Below are 20,376 nucleotides of genomic sequence, written 5' to 3'. Positions count from 1 at the left end.
GGGTAACAATCCTCACACACCCTGTACCCGGGTAACAATCCCCACACACCCTGTACCCGGGTAACAATCCCCACACACCCTGTACCCGGGTAACAATCCCCACACACCCTGTACCCGGGTAACAATCCCCACACACCCTGTACCCGGGTAACAATCCCCACACACCCTGTACCCGGGTAACAATCCTCACACACCCTGTACCCGGGTAACAATCCTCACACACCCTGTACCCGGGTAACAATCCTCACACACCCTGTACCCGGGTAACAATCCTCACACACCCTGTACCCGGGTAACTGACTCCTCTTTGCCCTGGGATATTGTCGTTCGCCCTCTCTGGCTCGGTCCCCTGTCCCGGGCTGAGTTACTAACTGTGCTCTTGTCTCCTGTGCAGCGTCAGTGCGTTCAATACGCTCTCAAGGCCCGGCCCCTGATGAGATACATTCCGAAGAACCCCTACCAGTACAAGATGTGGTACGTGGTGACCTCCTCATACTTTGAATACCTCATGTTTGCCCTGATTATGCTCAACACCATCTGTCTCGGGATGCAGGTGAGTGACGGCACCCCCAGCACGGGGAGGGGTGGCTGGTCTCTGGGTCTCTCGGTCTGTGTGTTTATCACTCTATGTTTATTCTATGTGTATGTGTTTGGGGAGTGGGTTTGGAAAGTGAGTTTTGCTCAGTATTGCACTGGCGTGTCAGCTGAGTTCATGTGCTCAAGTGCCCGGTTAGGGAATGAATGAGGAAAAGTGGAAGTGAGGGTAGAATGAGAGTGGGGAGACATGTTGGAGAGGAGTGAGCGGGAGCGTGCACTGACAGGGCGACCTGCACCCTTCACAATCGTAAAACCTGCTGAAGGTGGGGGTCGGGACGGGGTGAAGGTTGGAGTCATGGTGAGGGTCGGGGTTTGAGGGTGGGGGTCGGGGTGGGTTGAGGGCGGGGTCAGGGAGAGGGTCGGGGTTTGAGGGTGAAGGTCGGGGTGGGTTGAGGGCGGGGTCAGGGAGAGGGTCGGGGTTTGAGGGTGGAGGTCGGGGTGGGTTGAGGGCGGGGTCAGGGAGAGGGTCGGGGGGAGGGTGAGGGTCACGGGTCGGGAGAGGGGGGCGGTATCTGGATGTGTTGTGGGTCAGGATGGGGCTGATGGTCGTATGACGGCCAATGTTTTGTGGCGGAGGAGTGACGAGAGATCATGGCGGAGGAGTGGCGAGAGATCATGGCGGAAGAGTGGCGAGAGATCATGGCGGAGGAGTGGCGAGAGATCATGGCGGAGTAGTGGCGAGAGATCATGGCGGAGTAGTGGCGAGAGATCATGGCGGAGGAGTGGCGAGAGATCATGGCGGAGGAGTGGCGAGAGATCATGGCGGAGGAGTGGCGAGAGATCATGGCGGAGGAGTGGCGAGAGATCATGGCGGAGGAGTGGCGAGAGATCATGGCGGAGGAGTGGCGAGAGATCATGGCGGAGGAGTGGCGAGAGATCATGGCGGAGGAGTGGCGAGAGATCATGGCGGAGGAGTGGCGAGAGATCATGGCGGAGGAGTGGCGAGAGATCATGGCGGAGGAGTGGCGAGAGATCATGGCGGAGGAGTGGCGAGAGATCATGGCGGAGGAGTGGCGAGAGATCATGGCGGAGGAGTGGCGAGAGATTATGGCAGAGGTGCAGCAAATGAGGGTACGGGGCCTAGAAGTGCCTGGGGACCAGGGACAGCACGGGCCTGCCCACATTGCGATATGTGTGCGCACTAGGTCCATGCAGCAGAGCAGGTCTCCAGTCGTCCTGGTTCAATCCTTGCCACTGGCTAAAGGCCTAGCTCTGTTGAGCCCGTGTGATGGCTGATGAGCAACGGTCACCACACGTTAAAAAAATCCACGCAAAGACATCTTCCACCCGTTCAATTGGAGTTCAGGACTGGAACATCATAAAAACATCCTTCATTAAAACATCCGTGAACTCTTGTGGAAGCAAGTCATCCTCGTTCGAGGGACCGCCTATGATGGTGATAATCATGGTGGTGGGTTAGGGTTGCGGTGGGACTGTGAAGGGTGCTGTGAGTTGTGATATGTCGGTCACGTCCTGTACTCACTCAGTGTGTCTCTCCACAGCACTATGAGCAGTCAGACGAAATGAATCAGCTGTCTGACATGCTGAATGTGGTCTTCACTGTGCTCTTCGCACTGGAGATGGTTTTCAAACTCTGCGCTTTCAAAGCCAAAGTAAGTATGAGCCTGACTTATGTCCCGGCATGCAGAGCGGCCAGTTTGATGCTGCAGTGCTGCCTCACCATTGCCTCTCAGTGATTGGACCCTGGGGAGTCCCCTCACCATTGCCTCTCAATGATTGGACGCTGCACAGTCCCCTCACCATTCCCCCTGTGATTGGACCCGAGGGAGTCCCCTCACCATTGCCTCTCAGTGATTGGACACTGCACAGTCCCCTCACCATTACCTCTCAATGATTGGACGCTGCAGTGTCCCCTCACCATTGCTTCTCAGTGATTGGACCCTAGGGAGTCCCCTCACCATTGCCGCTTAGTGATTGGACCTTGGGGAGTGATTGGATGTTGTTGAGTTGATACTCTGACCAGTGCCTATTGATGGTGTCTGTATCTGTGCTTCAGTACCATCAAAGGGGCAGGGTGCGTATCCTCCCTTAAAGGGGCAGGGTAACTGTCAATTTATTTTAAAGTCTGGAGGTTTAAACTAGTCGGGATTGGCTGCCCCTTCCACACTCAGCTGTCCCCAGCACTCCCCGAGGCTGCAGGCTTGGGGAGGGGGCCTGGCCAGTGTCCAATCATGGTGGTGAAGTGCAAGAGAGATGTTGAAGATGACGGGGCCTCCTACGAGAGGCCCTGTCGTCAACGGTGCTGTTGTTTATTGTGGTTTCTCTCTCGTTTCATGCCTGCTCAGAGGGGACCTGTCATTGGTGAGTACTGGGCCGCGTCTCACGGTTACACTCCCACTGCCCCAGTGCTCAGTCCCCTGCACCGGGCTGCCAACCTGCCCCCACCACAGCCAGTTGCAAATATCGCCCGACAATCCCGATACTAACCTTCTCCGCATAGTTTGCTCCAACTGTCCCACAGTGTTTTCATTAGTAATTGTCTCCTGTGATTACCCACGAGTCATGGTTACCCGCAAGTTTATCGTAATTTACCCCCTCCCCTCCCCGATAGTTTATTGTGATTTTGCTCACCGGTGGTGGGGGGGTGGGGGGGGGAAGAATTCCAGGGATCCAGAGGGTGGGGCAGAATTCGGCAGTGGATCCCAGAGTTGATCAGAAAATCCCAGAGCTGGTAAATGGATCCCATATATTCAGTGGATCCTATAGGGATCATAATAGTTCCCAGAGATCCAGTGGATCCCAGATGATTTTCAGTGAATCCCAGATAATCAATGGATCCCAAAGGCAGATTCGTGGATGCCAGAGGGGTTCAATTGATAAATGGGTCATTATCCAGTTGGCAAATAATAACTAGTGGGGTGCCGCAGGGATCGGTGCTGGGTCCTCAACTATTTACAATCTATATTAATGACTTGGATGAAGGGACCGAGTGTAATGTAGCCAAGTTTGCTGATGATACAAAGATGGGTGGGAAATCAAATTGTGAGGACACAAAAAATCAGCAAAGGAATATAGACAGGCTAAGTGAGTGGGCAAAAATCTGGCGGATGGAGTATAATGTGGGAAAATGTGAGGTTATCCACTTTTACAAAAAAAATAGAACAGCAAATTATAATTTAAATGGAAAAAATTACAAAGTGTTGTAGTACAGAGGGACCTGAGGGTCCTTGAGCATGAAACACAAAAAGTTAGTATGCAGGTACAGCAAGTAATCGGGAAGGTAAATGGAATGTTGGCCTTTATTGCAAGGGGGATAGAGTATAAAAGCAGAGAAGTCCTGCTATAACTGTACAGGGTATTGGTGAGGCTACACCTGGAGTACTGCATTTAGTTTTGATCTCCGTATTTAAGGAAGGATATACTTGCATTGGAGGCTGTTCAGAGAAGGTTCACTAGGTTGATTCCGGAGATGAGGGGGTTGACTTATGAAGGTTGAGTAGGAAATAGCAGCACATTTGGAAAGCAGTGATGGGATTGGTCCAAGTCAGCATAGATTTATGAAAGGGAAATTCTGCTTGACAAATCTTCTAGAATTTTTTGAGGATGTAACTGGTAGAGTGGACAAGGGAGAACCAGTGAATGTGGTGTATTTGGACTTTCAAAAGGCTTTTGACAAAGTCCCACAGAAGAGATTGGTGTGCAAAATTAAAGCACATGGTATTAGGGGTAATGTACTGATGTGGATAGAGAACTGGTTGGCAGACAGGAAGCAGAGAGTCGGGATAAACGGGTCCTTTTCAGAATGGCAGGCAGTGACTAGTGGGGTGCCGCTGGGCTCAGTGCTGGGACCCCAGCTATTTACAATATACGTTAATGATTTGGATGAGGGAATTGAGTGTAATATCTCCAAGTTTGCAGATGACACTAAGCTGGGTGGCGGTGTGAGCTGTGAGGAGGACGCTAAAAGACTGCAGGGTGACGTTGAAAGGTTAGGTGAGTGGGCAAATGAGTGGCAGATGCACTATAATGTGGATAAATGTGAGGTTATTCACTTTGGTGGCAAAAACACGAGGGCAGAATATTATCTGAATGGCGGCAGATTAGGAAAAGGAGAGGTGCAACGAGACCTGGGTGTCATGGTTCATCAGTCATTGAAAGTTGGCATGCAGGTACAACAGGCGGTGAAGAAGGCAAATGGTATGTTGGTCTTCATAGCTAGGGGATTTGAGTATAGGAACGGGGAGGTCTTACTGCAGTTGTACAGGGCCTTGGTGAGGCCACACCTGGAATATTGTGTTCAGTTTTGGTCTCCTAAACTGAGGAAGGACGATCTTGCTATTGAGGGAGTGCAGCGAAGGTTCACCAGACTGATTCCCGGGATGGCAGGACTGACATATGAGGAGAGACTGGATTGACTGGGCCTGTATTCACTGGAGTTTAGAAGGATGAGAGGGGATCTCATGGAAACATATAAGATTCTGACGGGATTGGACAGGTTAGATGCAGGAAGAATGTTCCCGATGTTGGGGAAGTCCAGAACCAGGGGACATAGACTAAGGATAAGGTGTAAGCCATTTAGGACTGAGATGAGGAGAAACTTCTTCACTCAGAGAGTTGTTAACCTATGGAATTCCCTGCCGCAGAGAGTTGTTAATGCCAGTTCATTGGATATATTCAAGAGGGAGTTAGTAATGGCCCTTACAGCTAAAGGGATCAAGGGGTTTGGAGAGAAAGCAGGAAAGGGGTACTGAGGGAATGATCAGCCGTGATCTTATTGAATGGTGGTGCAGGCTTGAAGGCCGAATGGCCTACTCCTGCACCTATTTTCTATGTTTCTATACTCATTGGAGTTCAGAAGAAGATCCTATTGAAACATACAAGATATTGGGCCCAAGTTTCCACATGATTCGCGCCTGATTTTTAGGAGCAACTGGTGGAGAACGAACTATTTTAGAAATCGCAATTCTCCACATTTTATTTTCTGCAGTTCTAGTCAGGTAGAACAGTTCTAGTTTAGAACAGAATTTTTTCTTCAAAAGGGGGCGTGTCCGGCCACTGACGCCTGATTTCAAAGTTTCCACAGTGAAAATGTACTCCAAACTAAAGTAGAATAGAGCCAGTGAAGATTTTTGTAGAACTGAAAAAACCTGTTCTACACATTAAAAAATCAGGCGCAGGTTACAAATTAGGCGTCCAGAACGAGGTGGAGGGGGGGGGAAGGGAACTCATTAAATTCGACAATAAATCCTTATTTATACTTCTACAAATATTATACAAATAAATCCAACCTGAATAAACATTTATAAGCCAAGAAAAGATTAAATAAACCATCTTCCTACCTGTGTGAAAGTGCTTCAGCCAGGGAGAATTCTGCAGCCGTTCGTGCCGCTGAGCGGGAGGGAGAGAGGGAGGGGAGGAGAGGGGGAGAGGGGGAGGGGGAGGGGGAGAGGGAGAGGGAGAGGGAGAGGGAGGGAAGGGAGAGAGAGAGGGAGGGAGAGAGAGGGAGAGAGGGGAGGGAGGGAGAGAGGGGGGAGGGAGGGAGGGAGAGAGGGGAGGGAGGGAGGGAGAGAGCGGGGGGAGGGGGGAGAGAGAGAGAGCGAGGGGGGAGAGAGAGAGAGTGGGGGGGGGGAAAGAGAGAGAGTGGGGGGGGGTCGGGGAACAGGAGCGGGGTGGGGGGGGGAGAGCGGGTGTCGGGTCGGGTCTGGTTGGTGGGGGGGGTGCGGGTGTCGGGTCTGGTTGGCGGGGGGGGGGTGGGGTGCGGGGGTCGGGTCGGCGGGGGGGGGCGCGGTGCGGGTGTCGGGTCTGGGGGGTGGGGGGGGTAGCGGGTGTCGGGTCGGGTCTGGTCGGCGGGGGGCGGGGGAGCAGGAGCTGGCCGTGGGAGGAGCCTCATTCACGCAGCCCCAGTGAGGCCATTCAGCCAGGGCTAGGGGCTGCGTGCTTCGGGCCCCTCCCACACAGTTCAGCGCCTGGAGCTACTGCACTTGCGTGCCGACTGTATTGCGCATGTACAGAGGTCCCGGCACTGTTTTCAGCGCCGGGACCTGGCTCCGCCCCCCCCCCCCCCCCACAGCTCGTGCTGGCTGCGCCGAGGGCCAGAGGACCTGTAAGTAGGTGGAGAATACCGAGGATTTTTTTAGGCGCGAAAAACGGACGCCCAACTCGGAGGGGCGCCCGTTTTTTTTCTTGTGGAAACTTGGGCCCAATGAGGGGGCTCGACAAGGTGGATGAAGGGAGGATATTTCCACTCATAGGGGAAACTAGAACTAGGGGGCATAGTCTCAGAATAAGGGACCGCCATTTAAAACTGAGATGAGGAGAAATTTCTTCTCTGAGGATTGTAAATCTGTGGAATCTCTGCGCCAGAGAGCTGTGGAGGCTGGGTCACTGAATATATTTAAGGCGGAGATAGACAGATTTTTGACCGATAAGGGAGTAAAGAGTTATGGGGAGTGGGCAGGGAAGTGAAGCTGAATCCATGGTGAGGTCAGCCATGATCTTATTGAATGGCAGAGCAGGCTCGAGGGGCCAACTGGCCTACTCCTGCTCCTATTTCTTATGTTCTTATGGACCCCAGAGAGGTGTCAGTGGAAGCTAGAGATTCAGTGGATCCCAGATGATTCTCAGTGGATCCCAGAGGCAGATCTTTGGAACCCAGAGATTCAGTGGATGTCAGAGAGAGTTCAGTGCATCCCACAGGTAACGATAGGAAGATGGCAGATATATTCAATAATTATTTGCTTCAGTATTTACCTCGGAGATAGAACAGGTGGACATGGCATTGGATGATGAGATTAGTAATGACATAAGTACATTTAAAATAAAAAGAGGGGATATATTAAATAAACTAATCAAACTCAAAGAGGATAAAAACCCCATGTCTGGATCGATTGCATCCACGCATTTTAAAAGAATCTAGGGAAGAGATAGCAGAAGCATTACTACACATATTTAATAATTCATTAGAAAAAGGTGTAGTCCTAGAGGACTTGTGGATAGCTAACGTAATACCAATATTTAAGAAGGGGAATAGAACATGTTCGAAAAAACTTTTTTGGGGGATTTTTTTTTTTAAGTGTTGTAATTAGGGTTTAAAATAAACTTACCTTAGTGAACAGGGCTTTAACATAACAATGTTTTAAAATGTTATTTTTATATATTTTTTATATGTTTTAAAACACTTACGCTGGTAAAAATAGGCCATACACTTGCCGTTACCATGTGCAAGTGTTTGAAGGATATTCGCTGGGCAAATAGCCCAATCTCGCCCGTGCATATGTCCTTCTCCCGAAGATGCGGAAGATCTGTCAAGCGAAACCTTGACAGGTCGGAAAAAACGGTTCTTGGCGCATGCGCATTGCATGCCAAAAAACAGCTTTTGCGATGCCTTCCCGGGTCCGTACACACTCCGTATGGACCCGGGGAGGCCGGAATCTCAGGACCATTAAATAAAGGCATGGCAGGGCAGCTCAGTCCTGTGGAGTGCACATCCTGGGCCATGTGGGAAGACCTGGACGCTTCTTGTGGCCTGGACGAACACGTGTGCGGGAAGTGTCACCAGCTAGAGCAGCTTGAGCTCCGGGTTTTGTGGCTCGAGTGGCGGCTGGAGTATCTGCAGTGCATCCCCGAGGCTGATAACTTCGTGGATAGTACGTTTGAGGAGGTGATCGCCCCACAGCTTAAGGGTGTGCAGGCAGAGAAGGAGGACCAGCCAGGTAGGGTAAGGATTCCGAGTGTATCTCGCTCGCTAATAGGTTTTCCGTTCTGGTGAGGGCGATGGTTCCTCTGGGGAGTGCAGCCTGAGCCAATTCCACAGCACCATGGATGGCTCAGCTGCACAGGGAGGGGGAGGAAGAAAGAGTGGATAGGACAGACCCATTTTCCTTGGCAGAGGGGTCATTACCAGGGGGTATAGATTTAAAGTAATTGATAGGAGGGTTAGAGGGGATTTGAGGAGAATTTTTTTCACCCAGAGGGTGGTGGGTGTCTGGAACTCACTGCCTAAAAGGGTGGTAGAGGCAGAAACCCTCATAGTATTTAAAAAGTACTTGGCTGTGCACTTAAAGTGCCGTAACCTGCAGGGCTACGGACCGAGAGCTGGAAAGTGGGATTAGGCTGGGTAGTGTTGTTGGTCTATGAGGAAAGACAGGAGGAGGCTCGAGTGGAGCATAAAAGCTGGCATGGACTGGTTGAGCCTAATGGCCTGTATATCCTGTATAATCCTAAGTAATCCCAGAGAGTTCAGTGAATTCCATAACATGTCTTTGGATACCAAAGGGGAGCCAGTGGATTTCAGAGATTCAGTTGAATCCAGAAAGGGTTCAGTGGATCCCAGGGGAGTCAGTGGATCCCAGAGGGGTCCATTGCTGCATGATTACAAGGCCTGACCAATTGGTGCAGCCATGTCCGTGGTATATTCGACCATCAGAGGCTTTGGTCTGGCCAGTGGTTTACTCTCTCCACTATAATATTTAACAACCCTCTGTTTCTGAGACAGGGTTATGGATCGCCGCAAATTTACTCACCCTCAAGTATTTATACACCGGATGTTCGAGCTCCCAACTTCTCAATCTCTACTGGGTTCTCCATCCTTCCCTCCTCTCCTCTTCACTCCTTCTCCTTCTCCTCTCCTCTCCCCCCTCTCCTCTCCCCCCCACCCCCCCCCCCACTTCTCTCCTCCCCTCTCTCACTCTCACTCTGTTAATTCTGCTTAGGGTTATTTTGGAGATCCCTGGAATGTGTTTGACTTCCTGATTGTCATTGGAAGTATCGTTGATGTCATCCTTAGTGAGGTTGATGTAAGTACAATGGCCTGCTCACCCAAATCCTGCTGGAATGAGATAGAAATGTGGCAGGAATGGCCTGAGTTCTGGTGAAGTCTTGCCGCAGAGTTTCCCCGCGTGTTGCTGGTTTGTGTGCCTGGGTCAGGGGTCAGGGTTGGTTTGTGTGTCTGGGTCAGGGGTCAGGGTTCAGGGTTAGTTTGTGTGTCTGGGTCAAGGGTCAGGGTTAATTTGTGTGTCTGGGTCAGGGTTAGTTTGTATGTCTGGGTCAAGGGTCAGGGTTAGTTTGTGTGCCTGGGTCAGGGTTAGTTTGTGTAGCTGGGTTAGGGGTCAGGGTTAGTTCGTGTGGCTAGGTTAGGGGTCAGGGTTAGTTTGTGTGGCTGGGTCATGGGTCAGGGTTAGTTTGCTCACAGCAGTTGTGAAAGAGTGAATTAACAAAAAACAAAGGAGTTTTCTGATAAATGTAAAGTCACCTGGAAATTGTCTCACTGGGCGGCCTCATCGGATGCCCTCATTGGGCACACTCCGACTCAGGATCCTCACTGGGACGGCCTCACACTGAGCGTGCCCAGTGAGAGCCCTGGGTCCTGAGCGTGCCTAGTGAGGGCCCTGGGTCCTGAGCGTGCCCAGTGAGGGCCCTGGATCTGAGCATGCCCAGTGAGGGCCCGAGGTTTATGGCCATGCAGGACGCCGGTGAGAAGGTGCCAATTTGCCCAGATAACGTGTGTGCTTGTAGATTGAAGTGGAGATGCCTTGTGGAGGACTGGACCCGGTGATTCCTGTAATCAGCAAGTGTGTAAACCCCACATTACATCAGCAATACTCATGTCCCATGGTGTGCTGACGTAGGCTGGCCTGTGCTGTCTCCCAGCCTGCCTTTACTCGTGTTAGTGCTGATTGATTGAGCATGCAGCCACAGGCACGGCTTGCAGTTGGGGATGTCTCCCATTGGCTGTTGGCTCTCCTTGGTCCATCCCTTGAGGTCAATGGTAGGCACTGACCAATGTCAGCTGGTCACCAGTGATTGGCAGTGGGAGGGGAGCGAGAATGGTCAATTGGTTGGGGACAACCCTCATTGGCCCCAGGCATTGGATCACATCGTCCAGGGAGAGTTTAATGCACCCACGCATGCTGTAAAAGGGCATCCCTGGTGTCCAGGGCAGTATAACGCAGGACCCGCGTGAAGGCAGTGTGTGTCCAGGCTCACCAACCCCTGGGACCATCAACCTTCACAAAAACACCATGGGCCATCTGTGAGTATCAGGCACCCAGCAATGCGAGTCCGAGGGAGAGAGGGTGTATGTCAGTGTGTTTTGGTGTTTGCGAGAGAATGTGTGGCCTTTGGTGTTCGTGTTTATAAGGGCTGGCTCTGTACACGCTTTCTCTCTCTACCCATCTCTATGTTTCTCTGTCCCTCTCCTGCATTTCTCATTCCCTCTCTTTCTCCATATCTCTTTCTTTATGTCTCTTCCTCTTAGTTTCTCTCTCTCGCTCCTTTTCTCTCTGTCTCTCTCTCTCCCTTCCTTCTCTGTCTGTCTCTCTCCTGCTCTCTGCTCACCTCTTCATTCCTTTGACAGACAGCTCTTGCTTCCAGTGGGGGCCTCTACTGCCTGAGCTCTGGATGCGACTCCAGTGTAAATATACGGCTGCATGTGGGGTTGGGTGTGTGCTGTGCTGTGCCTTGGAGTTTGCTTCTATTTGGGATGTGGAGCTCATAATAAATCTCTCGTCCTGTAGTGTGGTGTAATCAACTATCAAATCAGATTCAAACACTCAAAGAAGCAAACAGATCCAGTTATCAGCCTGTCCTGTCGGGACTGGGCCCAGTCACAGATCCAGTCACCAGCCTGTCCTGTGGGGACTGGGCCCAGTCACAGATCGATTCCTCTGGCTGATGTTCAAGGCCTCTTCAAAGATTCAAGGCTTCTGTAGAAAACTGTAACAAGGCCGAGGCCCAGCAGTTTCAGTCCTGGGACCAAGCCCAAAGGTGAGAGACCCGGGAGGTTAAATGCCCATTCACTAGCAGGTGGGGGTGCAATGTAATAAAGAAAGTGGGCGACATGGCCTCAAACTACGAAACCTCCGACGTGGAAGTGAACACAAAGTAAGAAATCTCCTGAGGGTTGTCTGCCGTTGGAACAAGTTGCTGGCTGGTTCAGTGAGTTTGGGTTTTCTGCAAACATTGAAAAGGGAGCTGGATAATTCCAAACAATGGCTGACATCACAGCATACAAAAGGCAATATTTCTTCAGTATATCCGCTCCCCGTGTTCCTGGCTGTATCTAATACCCAGTCATGTTTCACACAGAGAAACAGCTCATGAACATAAGAATTAGGAGCAGGAGTCGACCATTTGGCCCCTTGAGCGTGCTCCGCCATTCAATAAGATCATGGCTGATCTTCGATCTTAACTCCACTTTCCCGCCTGATCCCCATATCCCTTGAAAAACCTATTGATCTCAGCCTTGAATATACAAAATTACTGAGCATTTGCAGCCCTCTGTGGTAGAGAATTGCAAAGATTCACAACCCTCTGAGTGGAAAAATTCCTCCTCATCTTGTTCTTAAATGAGCAACCCTTTATCCTGAGACTTTGACCCCTGGTTCTAGACTCACCAGCCAGGGGAAACAACCTCTCAGCATCTACCCTGTCAAGTCCCCTCAGAATCTTATATGTTTCAAAAATGAGATCACCTCTCATTCTTCTAAAATCCAGAGGATATAAGCCCAACATACTCGATCTCTCCTCATAGGACAATCCCCTCATCTCAGGAATTAATCCAATGAACCTTAGTTGCATCACTTCCAAAGCAAGTATATCCTTCCTTAAATAAGGATTCCAAAATTGTGTACAGCACTCCAGGTGTGGTCTCACCAAAACCCCGTGCAGTTGTAACAACACTTCGTTACTTGTCATGATGTCTCCCCATTCCTCATCTCCACTCGGCCCAGTGGCGATCCAGAGCAGCCGGTGTGTGGGGATTGTGAGTGTGTGTTGACGTGCAGTTTCCCAACACTGGGTGAGCATGTGTGACAGGCATTGCACAAACCTGCTGCCTTGTTCAATCCTGCCCCAATTCGCCATTGCATCGTTAGTCCGGGGGAAGGATTGGGATCCAGAATGTTTTATCCCGAACCCGAGTTGTGCACCGAGACCCACATAACTTCATCACTTTGCTTCTTTGAGCGGTGTGGCCCCTAACCAACTCACCGTGGATGGAGATAGATGTGATGTGACTGGTTTACTCCCAGTCGCTTAAACACTTACTGACATTGAACCCCAGCTCCTGTCGGTGGACAAATAACTGGTCTGAGGAACGCTCTCCTTCAATCACTCATTAACATGGTGCCTGAGCCCATTAACTAGACCTTCATTTCCCCGTGATCCCCCTCGTTCCTCTCGCACTAACTCCAACTGCTCCTTCCCACCATGCCCCTCCCTCTGATGAAAACCTCTTTCTGCTCACCTCTGTCTGAGCACCTAACCCCTTTCTCCCACATCACCACACGCATGAGGTTCAGTTCGGCAGATTTCGGGCTCGATTACCTCAAACCCACGTCAGGTGCCACCCGCCCCTCTCGACAGCAAGCACTTGTACAGTGCCTCTCACATCACAAAATTAATGTCCTGATACACTTAGTGGAGGCGAAATTAATAAAATGGATGCCGAGCCAAAGAGGGAGATGTTAGGAGGGGAAGCTTGGTCACAGAGGCGGGTTTTAAAGAGCGAGGAGGAGATAGAAGTAGCGAGGCGGAAATGTTTAAGGATGGAATTCCAGAACTTAGGGCCTTGGCAGCAAGGCCACGGAGGGATTTGAACATTTGAAAGAGGATTTTAAAATCGAAGCATTGCTGGACCGGGAGCCAATGTAAGTCAGTGAGCACAGGACAGGGGTGATGGGTGAATGGGACTTGGTGCGCGTTACGATATGGGCAACAGTTTTGGAGCAGCCCAATTTACGGAGGGTGGAAAGTTAATGAGGGTTTCAGCAGCAGGTGGGTTGTGGCAGGGCAGAGATGGGGGATGTTACGGAAGTGCAAGTAGGCTGTCTTTGTGATGGAACGGTTATGTGATCACAAGTTCAGCTCGGGATCAAATAGAGGCAGTGACTAGGATGGGGTGATGGAATTTGTGGCAAGGAGATGATGTCTTTTGTCTTCCCAATGTTTGGCTGGAGGAAGAGAAGCCATTGCAAGTGATTCTCTGCCTATGACTGGACAGCTAGGAATGGGAGCAGCGGAGGACTGTCCCATTGAGCTGGACGATGGAGGAGAGACGTTGGAGGAGGATGGTGTGGTCAACCATGCCAAAGGCTGCAGACAGGTCGAGAAGGACGAGGAGGGATAGTTTACCTCAGTCACATAGGATGTCATTTGTGACTTTGATAAGGGCTGTTGTGGCAGGAGCAGAAACCTGATTGGAGGAATTCAAACATGGATTTGCAGGAAAGAAGGGCACAGATCTGGGAAGCAACTTTGGAGAAAAATTCGGTTGGAGATGGGGAGGTAGTTTGCAAGGACGGAGGGGTCAAGGGTGGATTTTCTCTGGGAGGCGTAATGACGGCAGATTTGAAGGGGAGGGGACCTTTAACAATATCAGCTAATATAGGGGCCAGGAGGGGAAGTTGGGTGGTCAGCAGTTTACTGGGAATAGGGGCGAGAGGGCAGGAGTTGGGTCTCATGGACAAGATGAGCTTGAAGAGGCAATATGGGGAGATAGGAGAGATGTGAGTTCAGGGCTCGGGGAAGAGAGGGTGTGACAGAGGCAGCTGAACAAGTGGTCTCAATCTTAGTGACAAAGTCAGCAAGCTCCTTGCACTTGTTGGAGGTGAGAGTTGAGGGGGCAGGGCATAGGAGATGTTAGTAGTGGAGAAAAGAAATTGTGGATTATCTCTGTCCTGCAGGTCGATTCTATGCACAAGAGGAGGCTATTCAGCCCCTCGAGCCCATTCTGCCTTTCAATTAAATCGTTGCTGACCTGTAGCTCAACCCAATTTACCCGCTTTAGCTCCATATCCCTTGATACCCTGTGCCAACAAAAGATCATGGAGCAGTGGGTGGTTTTGGCAGACTGCTCACTGTGTCCCGACCATTCTACCATCTCCCCACAGCAGATGTCAGCTGTGGCTCAGTGGGCAGCACTATATCCTCTGAGTCAGAAGGTTGTAGGTTTAAGTTCCACTCGAGAGACTTGAGCACAAAATCTAGGCTGACACTTCAGTGCAGTGCTGAGAGAGTGCTGCCCTGTCGGAGATGTTGTCTTTCGGATTAGACTCTCAGGTGGACATAAAAGATCCCATGGCATTATTTAAAGAAGAGCTGGAGAGTTCGTCCCGGTGTCCTGTCCAATATTTATCCCTCAACCAACATCACTAAATAGATTATCTGGGTCATTATCACATTGCTGTTTGTGGGACCTTGCTGTGCACAAATTGGCTGCCGTGTTTCCTACATTACAAGAAGGACCACACTGCAAAAGTACTTCATTGACAATAAAGCACTGGGATATCTGAAGGTCATGAAAGGCTCTATATAAGTGCAAGTCTTTTCCCTGGTCTCCCCATGCTACTCTCTCCCTCCCCCCCCATCCTCTAGCCCCGTCCCTCAGTCTCCCTGCCCCTCATCTCATTCCCTTCTCCCAGCCCCCTCTTCCTCAGTCTCACTGACCTCCCAATTAAGTCTCCCTACATTTCACCCCAGTCTCCATCCCCTCCTGGTCTCCCTGTCTCCCATCCCCCACTCTCCCTACCCTTGTCTCCCGGCCTCCAGTCTACACACCCCCCCGCAGTCACTTCCCTCCCCCCCCTGCCCCCGCACAGTTCCCCTCACCGCCCCCCCCTCCGCAGTCTCCCTCCCCCACCTCTCACAGTCTCCCCCCCCACCTCTCACAGTCTTCCACCCCCCCCCCACCTCTCACAGTCTCCCCCCCCACCTCTCACAGTCTCCCCCTCACCCCTCTCACAGACTTTCCCTCCTCCCCTCACAGTCTCCCCCCTCCGCAATCTCCGCCCCCTCTCCGCAGTCTCCCCCTCCCCCCTCTCACAGTCTCCCCCTCTCACCATCTCCCCCTCCCCCCTCCGCAGTCTCCCCCTTCCTCACCGTCTCCCCCTCCCACCCCCTCACAGTCTACCCCTCCCACCCCCTCACAGTCTCCACCTCCCACCCCCTCACAGTCTCCCCCTCACAGTCTCCCCTCCCCCCTCACAGTCTCCCCCTCCCTCCCCTCAGTCTCCCCCTCCCTCCCCTCAGTCTCCCCCTCCCTCCTCTCACAGTCTCCCCACCCCGCCACCTGCACAATCCCCTCCTCCCCTTCCCACAATCCCCTCCTCCCCTTCCCACAATCCCCCTCCCCTTCCCACAATCCCCCCTCCCCACCGTCCCACAATCCCCCCTCCCCCCCTTGCCACAATCTCCCCCCCTTCCCGCATTCCCCCTCCCCCCTACTTCCCACAGTCTCCTCCCCCCTTCCCACAATCCCCCTCCCCTTCCCACAATCCCCCTCACCTTTCCACAATCCCTCCTCCCCCCCCCACTTCTCATTGTCTCCCCCCCCTTCCCACAATCCCTCCTCCCCCCCCATTTCTCATAGTCTTCTCCCCTTCCCACAATCCCCCTCCCCCCTTCCCACAACCCCCGCCTCAGTGTCCCCTCCCCTCCTCACAGTCTCTCCCTCCCACCCCCTCACAGTCTCTCCCTCCCACCCCCTCACAGTCTCCACCTCCCACCCCCTCACAGTCTCCACCTCCCACCCCCTCAGTCTCCACCTCCCAACCCCTCACAGTCTCCACCTCCCACCCCCTCACAGTCTCCACCTCCCACCCCCTCACAGTCTCCACCTCCCACCCCCTCACAGTCTCCACCTCCCACCCCCTCACAGTCTCCACCTCCCACCCCCTCACAGTCTCCAGCTCCCACCCCCTCACAGTCTCCAGCTCCCACCCCCTCACAGTCTCCACCTCCCACCCCCTCACAGTCTCCACCTCCCACCCCCTCACAGTCTCCCCCTCCCCCCTCAGAGTCTCCCCCCCCGGCACAGTTCCCCTCCTCCCTTCAGTCTCCCCCTCCCTCCTCTCACAGTCTCCCCCACCACCCGCACAATCCCCCCTCCACCCTTCCCACAATCCGCCCTCCCCCACTTCTCGCAGACCCCCTTCCCACAATCCCCCCTCCCCCCCCCACTTTTCACAGTCCCCCCTCCCACCTTCCCACAATCCCCCCTCCCCCCCACTTCTCACAGTCTCCTCCCCCCCTTCCCACAATCCCCCTTCCCACAGTCTCTTCCCTCCCCCCTCACAGATCCCCCCCGCACCATCCCCTCCCCCCCCACAGTCTCCTCCTCCCCCCCCCCCCCCACAGTCTCCTCCCCTCACAGATTCCACCCCCCCCCGCACAATCCCCCCCCCACCCCAGTCTCCACACCCCAGCTCTGGCTGTCCATGCTCGAGGCGAGTTGTATAATCTGTTTTCTCCCGGATGATTTCCCAGGAGTCGGAGGACAGCTCCCGTATCTCCATTTCCTTCTTCCGTCTGTTCCGTGTGATGCGGCTGGTCAAATTGCTGAGCAGAGGAGAGGGCGTTCGAACTCTGCTGTGGACATTCATCAAGTCCTTCCAGGTAAGAGAGCCCAGCATCGAGAGCTGGTCACAAAGCCAGGCTGATCGGCTCAGCAATCAGGGCACACAGCCAATCAGCCAATGACAAGCTATAGCAAGGAAATGAAAGCAAACCACTGAAAGGGCTCAAAATATATGGTCCCTGAAAATCTGCAGCCTTGTTCCACCAGAGGCTGCTTCCTCCTGATTCCAGTGGAGTATCTGGGAGCGGGATGGGGCGACGTGTGTTAAATGGGACTGGGTGTGATCAGGAACCATCCATTGGATAGACTGGAGATACAGGTGGGAAGGTCGGGGGTGATCTATTGGACTTGTTTTTCGGGCCAGAGTTCTTACGAATCTTGCTTTTGTTCTCTGACAGGCTCTACCTTATGTGGCACTTCTTATTGTAATGTTGTTCTTCATCTATGCTGTCATTGGGATGCAGGTAAGACCATTTGTCTATTACCTTCACACCCAGGTGAGTTAGGTGCACAATAACCCTCTAATGTGTCTTGCAGTTTTCCGCAAGTAAAACCTTCTGCTTTGTACTGTAAAGGAGTGTCCTACAAACACGAGGATTGTCTATGTCTCTACGCTCAGTGCTCCCTAAACCTACACCTAACCTGCCCCCACCCCCCCCCACGTTACTGATCCACCTCTCACACGCTGTCCCTTCCTGTTAACCAGGTCTTTGGTAAGATTGCCAATGTGGACGGGGCGCAAATCAATCGCAACAACAACTTCCAGACCTTTCCACAAGCTGTGCTCCTGCTTTTCAGGTGAGCGAGCGGCTGGGTGCTGGTGGTATGCCTGCCGATCGGACTGTGCCCCTGCAGTGGGTGACTGTGGTGTTTCCTGTCTCTAGGTGTGCCACGGGTGAAGCCTGGCAGGAGATCATGCTGGCCTGCCAGCCCGGCAAGCTCTGTGACCCCGAGTCCGACTATGAGCCTGGCGAAGAGTACACCTGCGGAACCAACTTTGCCGTCTTCTACTTCATCAGTTTCTACATGCTGTGCGCTTTCCTGGTAAGTGTTGGTCCCCCAGAGATTGGAACTTGTCTCCTGCCCGCGCGCACAGAGGCTGCAGAGGCCTTGGGTCTCTCACATGCAGAGAGCCAGGTGTAAAAATAATCCAGGGGAGGAATAAGTTTGAAGGAAGGAAATGATTCCTACTGGATATCGAACGTAAGGGGACATGAGTGAGGAGGTGCATAAGTCTCCAGCAAGGTGCGAGATTGGAATCTCACCCAACTGTGCAAAATAAACCATTATAAATTATTGGTTAGGCCCCAGCTGGAGTATTGTGGCCAATTCTGGACTTTAGGCAGAATGTCAAGGCCTTAGAGAGAGTGCAGAGGAGATTTACTAGAATGGTACCAGGGACGAAAGACTTCAGCTATGTGAAGAGGCTGGAGTGGCTCTCCTTAGAGCAGAGACGGTTAAGAGGTGATTTAACAGAGGTGTTCAAAATGAGGTTTCTAGTGGGAGGTGTGTCGGTAACCAGGGGACACCGATTTAAGATCATTGACAAATGGACCAGAGCGACATGAGGAGAAATGTTTTTATGCAGTGAGTTGTTATGATCTGGAATGCACGGCTGAAAGTACGATGGAAGGAGATTTAATAATAACTTTCAAAAGAGAATTGGATAAGTACTTGGAAAAAGGAAAATCTTTCAGGCTGTGGGGAAAGAGCGGAAGAGTGGGACTAATTGGAAAGTTCTTTCAAAGCCGGCGCAGGTATGGTGGGGCTGAGTGGCCTTCTGTGCTGTATCATTTCATGGTTGTATAATAATGGCTGCCCTGGGCAGTCGGCCAGAGGATAAGACTGAATGGGGTCAACTGATTGCGTTAAGGAGTTGGATCAATATCTGTGGTAAGGAGGTGGCCTTGGAAATAGTGGATGCATTGACAGTCATTTTCCAACATTCCATTGACTCTGGATCAGTTCCTATCGAGTGGAGGGTAGCCAATGTAACCCCACTTTTTAAAAAAGGAGGGAGAGAGAAAGCAGGGAATTATAGACCGGTCAGCCTGACCTCAGTAGTGGGTAAAATGATGGAATCAATTATTAAGGATGTCATAGCAGCGCATTTGGAAAATGGTGACATGATAGGTCCAAGTCAGCATGGATTTGTAAAAGGGAGATCATGCTTGACAAATCTTCTGGAATTTTTTGAGGATGTTTCCAATAAAGTGGACAAAGGAGTACCAGTTGATGTGGTATATTTGGACTTTCAGAAGGCTTTCGACAAGGTCCCACACAGGAGATTAATGTGCAAAGTTAAAGCACATGGGATTGGGGGTAGTGTGCTGACGTGGATTGAGAACTGGTTGTCAGACAGGAAGCAAAGAGTAGGAGTAAATGGGTACTTTTCGGAATGGCAGGCAGTGACTAGTGGGGTACCGCAGGGTTCTGTGCTGGGGCCCCAGCTGTTTACATTGTACATTAATGATTTAGACGAGGGGATTAAATGTAGTATCTCCAAATTTGCGGATGACACTAAGTTGGGTGGCAGTGTGAGCTGCGAGGAGGATGCTATGAGGCTACAGAGTGACTTGGATAGGTTAGGTGAGTGGGCAAATGCGTGGCAGATGAAGTATAATGTGGATAAATGTGAGGTTATCCACTTTGGTGGTAAAAACAGAGAGACAGACTATTATCTGAATGGTGACAGATTAGGAAAAGGGAAGGTGCAACGAGACCTGGGTGTCATGGTACATCAGTCATTGAAGGTTGGCATGCAGGTACAGCAGGCGGTTAAGAAAGCAAATGGCATGTTGGCCTTCATAGCGAGGGGATTTGAGTACAGGGGCAGGGAGGTGTTGCTACAGTTGTACAGGGCCTTGGTGAGGCCACACCTGGAGTATTGTGTACAGTTTTGGTCTCCTAACTTGAGGAAGGACATACTTGCTGTTGAGGGAGTGCAGCGAAGATTCACCAGACTGATTCCCGGGATGGTGGGACTGACCTATCAAGAAAGACTGAATCAACTGGGCTTGTATTCACTGGAGTTCAGAAGAGTGAGAGGGGACCTCATAGAAACGTTTAAAATTCTGACGGGTTTGGACAGGTTGGATGCAGGAAGAATGTTCCCAATGTTGGGGAAGTCCAGAACCAGGGGTCACAGTCTAAGGATAAGGGGTAAGCCATTTAGGACCGAGATAAGGAGAAACTTCTTCACCCAGAGAGTGGTGAACCTGTGGAATTCTCTACCACAGGAAGTAGTTGAGGCCAATTCACTAAATATATTCAAAAGGGAGTTAGATGAAGTCCTTACTACTCGGGGGATCAAGGGGTATGGCGTGAAAGCAGGAAGTGGGTACTGAAGTTTCATGTTCAGCCATGAACTCGTTGAATGGCGGTGCAGGCTAGAAGGGCTGAATGGCCTACTCCTGCACCTATTTTCTATGTTTCTATGTTTCTAAGGGAGGGGGGAGATACCA

The 20,376-nt window shown here is 51.7% G+C and overlaps 1 protein-coding gene across 3 annotated transcripts in view; it reads left to right on the top strand.

Moving 5' to 3' along the window:
- Window positions 1–397: 397 nt before the first annotated feature.
- Window positions 398–20,376, top strand: part of LOC139254473 (voltage-dependent L-type calcium channel subunit alpha-1S-like) — a 163,535-nt gene continuing 143,556 nt past the window's right edge. Inside the window, exons 1-8 of one of the 3 annotated variants that reach the window (XM_070873692.1) lie at window positions 398–553; window positions 2,100–2,210; window positions 9,270–9,353; window positions 10,913–10,969; window positions 16,822–16,950; window positions 17,311–17,376; window positions 17,619–17,710; window positions 17,797–17,956. In XM_070873692.1, the coding sequence (XP_070729793.1) occupies window positions 434–553; window positions 2,100–2,210; window positions 9,270–9,353; window positions 10,913–10,969; window positions 16,822–16,950; window positions 17,311–17,376; window positions 17,619–17,710; window positions 17,797–17,956 (819 nt within the window). In that variant the 5' untranslated portion in view covers window positions 398–433. The remainder of the gene's footprint in view (window positions 554–2,099; window positions 2,211–9,269; window positions 9,354–10,912; window positions 10,970–16,821; window positions 16,951–17,310; window positions 17,377–17,618; window positions 17,711–17,796; window positions 17,957–20,376) is intronic. The other 2 variants (XM_070873693.1, XM_070873694.1) reach the window with 2 other exon arrangements.

Source organism: Pristiophorus japonicus, unplaced genomic scaffold, assembly GCF_044704955.1.
Source record: "Pristiophorus japonicus isolate sPriJap1 unplaced genomic scaffold, sPriJap1.hap1 HAP1_SCAFFOLD_547, whole genome shotgun sequence".
Classification (NCBI taxonomy): Eukaryota; Metazoa; Chordata; class Chondrichthyes; family Pristiophoridae; genus Pristiophorus; species Pristiophorus japonicus.
The sequence above is the reverse complement of the archived record's forward strand: the minus strand, read 5'-3'. Positions and strand labels throughout refer to the sequence as shown.